Genomic DNA, 9,114 nt, shown 5'->3' with positions numbered 1-9,114 from the left:
GGCTAAGCCGGAAGGATCGCTGGAGCCCAGCAGGCGAGGCTGCGGTGGCCCGGAGCGGCCACTGCACTCCAGTCTGGGTGACAGAGTGAGACTCCAACTCAAAAAAAAAAATTAAAAAAAAAAAAGAAAAACAAATCCAGCAAGATTACTAGATAAAATAAAAGATTTAATTAAGTTACTGCATATCTGACCATTTTATTGTATTGTCTGTCTCCCACAGTCCAAATAGGAAAAGAGCATAGTTTGGCAAAGTTAATTACTCACAAGCTTTCTAAAAGTGATTGATTATAACCTGTCACAGATAAAGTCTACCTGAGTGATCAAAGCTTCTGCAGTTGATAATTGGTCTCCTTTTCATTAATAATTCAACAAATACATTTATACTTCACAAATTCTACTTTAAAGCATTTTCCTCCACTGGAAATTCATTACCAACAAATCCTTCTAAAGTTAAAGTAAAAATCTATAACAGGGAGCCAGACTAGACCAAAAAAATCATTATGTCCCAAATATATGCTATTCTTAAAGACATTCTATTTTCTCATTATTATACCTTACACATATACATACATTAATTGGCGAACAAAATACATACTTAAGTAATCTTAAAAATGACTTACCTCTGCATCTCCCTGAATTCCAAGCACATCCACAAGAGATCTACAAATATTTCTCACATAGACCTTCCTGACTTGTAAAGCAGATTCATACCCAGCTGGCACAAATTTAAGAAAATATTGCAGTAGATGACACAAAGCTGATTTTAGCAAATCAGACTTAAGTCGCACAAGCACTCCATCTTCAAACATGACACAGAGTTTTTCCAGCAGCAAATTTAAATAGACAGGTTCAATATTTTTATAAGCTTCTACTTCAAAGGGGAATAGCGTCTTTATCAGCTTTGATAATGGCTCTTCATAGAGTTTCAACTGGTCAGTATCCATTTCTACAAGGTGTTTTAATAATTCTAAAAATGAGCTGAAAAAAGTGCTGGCTGGTTGAGCTGGTAGTCCACCAAGCTCAAAAAGTTCAGTCAAAAGGCTAATTGCTAAGGATTTAATTTTTGAACTGCCACACGCTAACAGAACACAGCCTATCTGCCAAAGTAAGAGTTCTTGTCTTCTAAAAAACACAATTGCAATAATACGAATAAGAACTGTTATTAAAGTGACTTCAATACATTCTAAATTTTCCATACTCATGAGTTGCAAAGGAGCTGGCTGTAAGAATCCCATGCGTTCATCTAATTGACTTAAAAATCGGCTAACAACCACTGGCCATTTCACAACATGTCCCATTGCATTTCTTCTGTGGAGGCAAAGCAAGTCTTCAAAAAGATATAATAATTCCTTTGTGAGTACGCCAAAAATAGCAGGACTCTTGCTTTTAAAAAGAAATAATAATGAGCAGATGACTTCACCGATTTTCTTGTGTAACATGTGACAGGATGGAGTGGCCGCAATCCGCAGAAGTCTTGTTATGATCCAATTACTGAATTCTTCGAAATAAACAAGAAAATTAAATAAACAAGTATATCAGAAGCTCAAATAAATTTGCTAAATGCTTGACGATTGACTTTTAAAGTATAAACTTCACTAACAAAATAGTGTAAAATACTCCCTTCACAATGGAAACTGATTATAATAGTTTATTATAAACATACCTGGTTTTATTGCATTTTGCAGATATTGTGTTTGTTACATACTGATGGTTGTGCCAACCCTGCATTAAGCAAGTCTATCAGTGCTATTTTTCCAATAGTATGTGCTCACTTTGTATTTGTGTCACATTTTGGTTATTCTTTCAGTATTTCAAATTTTTTCATTATTATTATATCTGTCATGGTGATCTGTGATCAGTGATGGCATATGTTAACATTGTGTTTCAGGGTGCCACAAATCATACCCGTACAAGGCAAACTTAATTGACAAATAGGTGTGTGTTCTAAATACTCCACTTCCCATCTCTCCCCTTCTCCTTGGGCCCCCCTGTTCCTTTAGACACAATGATATTGAAATCAGCCAACTGATAACACTATACTAGCCTCTAAGTGTTCAAGTGAAAGGAAGAGTCACACATCTCTCACTTTAAATCAAAAACTAGATATGATTAAGCTTACTGAGATTGCTGAGAGAGGCCCAAAGTCAGGCCTTTTGACCCAAATGCCCAAGTTGTGAATACAAAGGAAAAATTCCTAAAGGAAATTAAAAGTGCTACTCCAGTTGTTGATGGCAAAGAAAGTTTTAGTGATCTGAATAGAAGATCAAACCATCAGAAGGTGAGGGGATTTCTAGTAGGAAAAAAAAAATAGTCCTTTAACCAAAAGCCTAATCCAGAGCAAGGCCCTCAACATCAAGGCAAGATCCTCCATCCACAAAAAGATTACAATTTGCTGAAGGCTCAGATGATTGCGAGTATTTTTTAACAATAGAGTTTTGTGCTTTTTTTTTTTTTTTGAGTTGAGATCTCTTTCTGTCACCCAGGTTGGAGTGAAGCAGAGCAATCACAGGCTCACCACAGCCTTCACCTCCTGGGCTCAGGTGATCCTTCCACCTCAGCCTCCCAAGTAGTTGGGACTACAGGCACGTAACACCATGACTAGCTAATTTTTTTACATTTTTCTAGAGGTCTCACGTGTTGCTCAGGCTGGTCTTAAACTCCAGGGCTCAAGAAATCCTCCCACCTTGTCTCCCAAAGTGCTGGGATTACAGGCATAAGCCACAATGTCTGGCCTTAACAATAAAGTATTTTTAAATTAAGGTATGTACACTGTATTTTAGATATAATGCTGTTGTACACGTAATAGACTACAGTAATATAAACATAACTTTTATATGCACTGCAAAACGAAGTATCCGTGGCTCACTTTACTGCGATATTCGTTTTATTGCAATGGTCTGGAACTGAACCCGCAATATGTCTAAGGTATGCCTGCACCTACTTTGGAATCACACAGACAAGATCCTAGTTTTGCACTAACTAGCTGTATACATTGTTCATTTCTCTAAACTTCTATAATCTCATCTATTTTTTTCTTTCTTTTTTTTTCGAGTCAAGGACTTACTCTGTCACCCATGCTGAAGTATGGTAACACAATCACAGCTTACCACAGCCTCAACCTCCTAGATTTAGGTGATGCTTCTGCCTCAGTCTCATGAGTAGCTGGGACTACAGGTACACGCCATCACACCCAGATAATTTTTTTTCTTTTTTTTTTTTTTTTTGTATAGAGGAGGTTTCACTTTATTGCCCAGGCCTGTTCTTAAACTCATGGATTCAAGCAATCCTCCCTCTTTGGCCTCCCAAAGTACGGGAATTATAGACATAAGCCACCACACCTGGCCTGTAACTTCATCTATGAAATGGGAATAATGATATTTATGTTATGGGGTACTGTGAGGATCAAAGAAGATAGTAAATGTGAAATACTCCGCACAGTTTCCAAAGTCTAATAAATGTTCAACAAATGGTAGCTACTACAAAAAAAATTTGAGTGGCAACAACTCTGTCTCAGGTGACTAAGAATAAATCAGTCATAGTCCTATCTTCATGAATCCCACAGTAGAGTTTCTTGAATTTTTTGACTGCAACAAAGAAATATATTTTATATCATTATCCACTATACATATAAGTTTTATTTAAATTTTTGAAACAGAATTTTTTTTTGAGTTGGAGTCTAACTCTGTTGCTCAGGCTGGAGTACAGTGGCATACTCACAGTCACCCCAGTGCTGAGTCATTGGGCTCCGGGGATCCTTCCACCTCAGCCTTCCAAGTAGCCAAAATTACAGGCATGTGCTACCACACCCAGCTAATTTTTGACTTATTGTAGAGATGAGGTCTCACTAAGTTGCCTAGGCTGGTCTCAAACCTGCAGACTCAGGCAATCCATTCGCCTCAGCTTCCCTAAGTGCTGGGATTAAAGGCTGGGCCACCGAGCCCATACAGAAACATTTTTATGAAACAGTACTTACTCTTATCATATACAATGTACTATGATATTTTCTAGTCTATTTCACCTTGTTTTAAAGGCTGATAACTCTGGAAAGTAATTTCATAACCCACTAATGGGCTATGACCTGAAGTTTAAAAATATTGTAGCAGCCGGATTCAGTGGCTCAGCCTGTAATCCCGCACTTTGGGAGGCTGAGGTGAGTGGACTGCCTGAGCCCGCGGGTTCAAGACCCACCTGGGTAACTTGGCGAGACCTCATCTCTACAATCAATCAAAAAATTAGCCAGGTGTGGTGGCGTGCGCCTGTAGTTCCAGCTACTTGGAAGGCTGAGGCAGAAGGATCGCCAGAGCCCAGCAGGTTGAGGCTGCGGTGGTTGGGAGCGGCCACTGCCCTCCAGTCTGGGTGACAGAGTGAGATTCCAACTCAAAAAAAAAAAAAATATATATATATATGCAAAGAATACAGGCAAACAGCTGATTATAATACAGTTTAATAACCTCTAAGATAGAAGAAATGCAGAATGCATAGTACTAAGAGAGCATGAAGAAGGGGTAACCAAGCTAGTCCTAGGCAGTCAGGAGTAGTGGTCAGAAAAGATTTCTTGGAGGACATGGTATCAAAGTTGAGTTATAAAGTTCAAGCAAAAAATTTGTTAAATGCTTCATTCACCATTATGCAAAAGAAAAAAATGTTTGCTTTGCATTTTTTTTTTTTAGTTGGAGTCTCACTCTGTCGCCCAGACTAGAGTGCAGTGGCCACTCCAGGCCACCGCAGCCTCGACCTGCTGGGCTCCGGTGATCCTTTCATCTTGGCCTTCCGAGTAGCTGAAATTACAGGCACGCCCGGTTGATTTTTTATTTATTGTAGAGATGAGGTCTCAAACCCGCAGGCTCAGGCAATCCACTCACCTCAGTCTCCCAAAGTGAGGGATTAGGCTGAGCCACCGAGCTGTTTTGCATCTCTTTATGAAGAGACCAATAAAGGGACAAAAGCAGCAAGAGCAATAAAAAGCCTAGAGGCAGGGACAGTGGCTCATACCTGTAAGGAGGATTCCCTGAGCTCAGGAGTTCAAGACCAGTCTGTGCAACATAGCAAGGCTCAGTCTCTAGAAAAAATAAAAAAGGCTGGGTGCATTGGCTCAAGCCTATAATCTCAGAACATTGGGAGGCTAAGGCGAGAGGATTACCTGAGCCCTGGGGTTCAAGACCAGCCTGGGCAACTTGGCAAGACCCCATATCTAAAATAAATCAAAAAATTAGCCAGGAGTAGTGGCGCTCTTCTGTGGTTTCAGCTACTTTGATGGCTGAGGCGGAAAGATCACCTGAGCCCAGCAGGTTGAGGTTGCAGTGGTCATAAGCATGCCACTACATTCCAGGTTGGACAACAGAGTGAGACTCTAACTCCAAACAAAAACCAAAAAATATCAACAACAACAAAAAAAAATTAGCCAGGCATGCTAGTGCATGCAGTCCCAGCTTCTCCGGAGACTGAGGCAGGAGGATCACTTGAACCCAGGAGTTTGAGGCTGTAGTGAGCTATGATTATGCCACTGCACTCCAGCGTGGGCAACATAGTGAGACCCTGTCTCTACAAAATAAAATAAAATAAAATAAAATAAACATTAAAAAAAAAGGTTTCAATATGTAGAACAAGGGTCAGTACATATTGTCTTAAAGGGCCAGATAGCAAATATTTCCAGCTTGAGTTCAAGCCCAAGTTGCCTTTGTAGTAGTTACAGAAAATAAATAAGTAAATGAGCATAGCTGTTCTCCATTAAAACTTTGTTTATAAAAAATAAAGCTGGGCATGGTGGCACATGCTTATAGTCCCAGATACTATAATAGAAAGAAAACAATGATAATAGAAAGAAAACAATAAGGATATGTGAAATAAAAATAACATTACCATCTTGGGCCTTGATGTTGACCAAAAAAAAAAGGCCGGGCTCGGTGGCTCAGCCTGTAATCCCGCGCCTTTGGGAGGCTGAGTGAGCGGACTGCCTGAGCCCGCGGGTTCGAGACCCGCCTGGGCAGCGAGACCTCATCTCTACAATAAATCAAAAAATCAGCTGGGCGTGGTAGCGCATGCCTGTAATTCCGGCTACTCAGAAAGCTGAGGCGGAAGGATCGCCGGAGCCCAGCGGGTCGAGGCTGCGGTGGCTGGGAGTGACCACTGCACTCCATTCTGGGCAACAGAGTGAGACTCCAACTCAAAAAAAAAGAAAGAAAGTATAATTATGTATATACGTTATTTCAGAAGAGCAGAAAAAGACTGATTTCATAAAACAGATGCAAATTAGTGTGTGAATAGCAGCACTTACCAATACAACTGGCTTTGGCCTCATTTTGCCCATGGCTTCCATTCACATTTACAAACATAAGTGGGGAAGATTTCATGATATGTTGGATGAAATCAAGCAACATCACAGAGGTTGGCTGAGAGTCGGTTTTCTTTACAAGTTCAAGAGCAACTAAAATAATAAATGATTTATTTTAAAAACTCATTACAAATTAAACAATAGTCCTTTTGTTAAAAAACCAGACTTTGGTGAGCAGAATTATGTCCATCACAGTGCTCATGCTAAATTAACAGGGCTAAACACAACAATCTTATTTAATTTTAAATGAATGCTTAAAAACTACATGCGGTTATCTATTATGCATCCACTCACCAAACAGGTGTTTTAGACCTACAATATGCCAGTCACTGTACTAAAATCTGAGGATTAAAAAAAAAAAACCTCTCACAGTCTGGTGAGGGATTAAATAAACTAACAATGATAAAACAATACGGTAACTGCACTAATCCAAAATAAGAAGAAACAAGTCTCTCAGAAGGAATGATTCCTGGATAAAGAGTTGATCAAGCAGAGGGGGAAGGGCAAGTAGTCTAAACAGGGGGAGTACCATATGAAAAGATATCTTGCAAGTGTTCAGTAGTGCTTTGTTATTTTTCAGTAATCCAAAATTTTACTGAAAGAAGAAGAAAGGCTAAATGGATATCATAAATCATAAAATCTGTCTGTGCCAACTTTGGAATCAAAGTTATAAGCCGTGAGCAAAATACCACTATTACCCTTAGAATGTAATTTCAGGCCGGGCTCAGTGACTCAGCCTATAATTCCAGCACTTTGGGAGGCCAAGGTGAGTGGATTGCCTGAGCCCGCGGGTTCAAGACCCGTCTGGGCAACTTCACGAGACCTCATCTCTACAATAAATCAAAAAAATTAGCCGGGCGTGGTAGTGCATGCCTGTAGTTCTAGCTACTTGGAAGGATGAGGCAGAAGGATCGCCAGAGCTCAGCAGGTCGAGGCTGTGGTGGCCGGGAGCGGCCACTGCACTCCAGTCAGCTCAAAAAAAAAAAAAAAGAATGTAATTCCAACACATATGACATGTGTGACACCATCTTGCCAAGCTGGTAATATTCTGTCTATCAGATTGGCACAGACAGGTAATAATTGATTCAATAACTCACAGAATTCTATTATCTTCTACAGGCATAGGTACAAAATCTTATTTAACAAGTTTTTGTGGCATTTGCTGTATCACTGGCAGAAGACCTAACTAAAATAGGGTCCACAAAATTGAAGCTGGCCAAGTATTTTTTATGTACAATATCTGATACCAAAGAAGAACTCATAGCAAGCAGTAGATAATCTAGTTAACAAATAGGAAAATAGAATTATTTTAAAAGCCTAAATCACATTTTGCAACAAGCAACAAACAATACTGATTAACAAACAACTTCTTTGAAAATAATTATTGTCAATATCAACTCTGTATCCAAAACTACATGGCGAAAAGATGCTAATATAATGTATACGTAGAAAAAAGTCTAGTTTATAAACTTTATATAAAAAAATAATTGGTTTCTTACCAACATTTACATCTGTAAGTATTCGGTCAATGAACTGACATAGAATTTGTCTTGGCTTCTGTACAACTGAATTATATTCCTCTGGAGTGGCACTAAAATACAAATACAATGTTTTTTTAATCCTTAAAGGGACTCACAATTTCATTTGTAAAAAATTCTCTGAAGTTGGATTTATTCCAGTGTGTTTAGTTTCAATGTTGACATTCATTTATTTATTAAAAAATAAACAGAAAATCTAAATACATGTTATCAATTTACAAGAAAAAAAGAACATGCTAAATGATACTACAGGGATCCAATCTGTAAAATCTAGACCTGTTCACATCAACATGGTAGCCACTAGTCACATGTAGCTACTAAGCACTTGAAATGTGTTTAGTACATTGAGATGTGCTATAAGTATAAAATATACCACAGATTTCTAATACTTAATATAAAAAATACATCTCATTAATACTTTTACAGTGATTACATGTTAAAATGATATGCACTTTATGTTCCACATAATGACATTTCGATCAATAATGAACCACATATACAATGGTGATCTTGTAAGATTATAATATGGTATTTTTACTGCACTTTTCTATATGTAGTATGTTTAGATACACAAATACCATTGTGCTATAAATGCCTACAGTATTCAGTAACATGCTGTGCAGGTTTGTAGCCCAGGAGCAACAGGTTATACCAAGTAGTCTAGTTGTGTAATAAGCTATACCATCTAGGTTTGTATAAGTACACTATTTGTCCACAAAACTACAAAATCACCTAACTAATTTTTCAGGATATATTCCTGTTGTTAAGTGATATATGAGTGTACTGAGTTAAATGAAATATATTATTAAATGAATTTCTGCCAGGCTTGGTCTTCACGCCTGTAATTCCAGCACTATGAATCCAGGAGTTCAAGGCTGCCAAGAGCTATGATTGTGCCTCTGCACCCCAGTCTGGGCTACAGAGTGAGACCCTGTCTCTAAAAACTAAATAAAAATTAATTTCACCTATTTCCTTTTTACTTTTTTAAATGTGACTGCTACACAAATTTAAATTACATGTGGCCTGTACTGTATTTCTATTGATCAGTACTGATCTAGATTTTTGGAAAATCTACAGCATAGTTTCTTCAACAAATAAATTCTAAGAGAAAAAAGAAAGGAGGAGAAATCTGTTGTAAAACTAAAACGTTAGCCGGGCATGGTAGCGCACCCCTGTAGTTCCCGCTATCAGAAGGCTGAGGCGGAAGCATCGCCAGAGCCCAGCAGGTCGAGGCTGCGAGTGGCC

General features: G+C 38.6%; 1 protein-coding gene across 1 annotated transcript in view; it reads right to left on the bottom strand.

The window, feature by feature from the left end:
• ATR (ATR serine/threonine kinase) overlaps window positions 1-9,114 on the bottom strand; it is a 134,853-nt gene that overhangs the window by 111,098 nt on the left and 14,641 nt on the right. Inside the window, exons 2-4 of the mRNA XM_008067301.2 lie at window positions 7,831-7,922; window positions 6,275-6,424; window positions 621-1,498 (exon numbers count right to left, since the gene is read on the bottom strand). Of these exons, the coding sequence (XP_008065492.1) occupies window positions 621-1,498; window positions 6,275-6,424; window positions 7,831-7,922 (1,120 nt within the window). The remainder of the gene's footprint in view (window positions 1-620; window positions 1,499-6,274; window positions 6,425-7,830; window positions 7,923-9,114) is intronic.

This window comes from Carlito syrichta, unplaced genomic scaffold, assembly GCF_000164805.1.
Source record: "Carlito syrichta isolate Samal-C Ts95f unplaced genomic scaffold, Tarsius_syrichta-2.0.1 Scaffold309473, whole genome shotgun sequence".
NCBI classification, from domain to species: Eukaryota; Metazoa; Chordata; class Mammalia; order Primates; family Tarsiidae; genus Carlito; species Carlito syrichta.
This window is presented reverse-complemented; position numbering and strand designations above follow the sequence as displayed.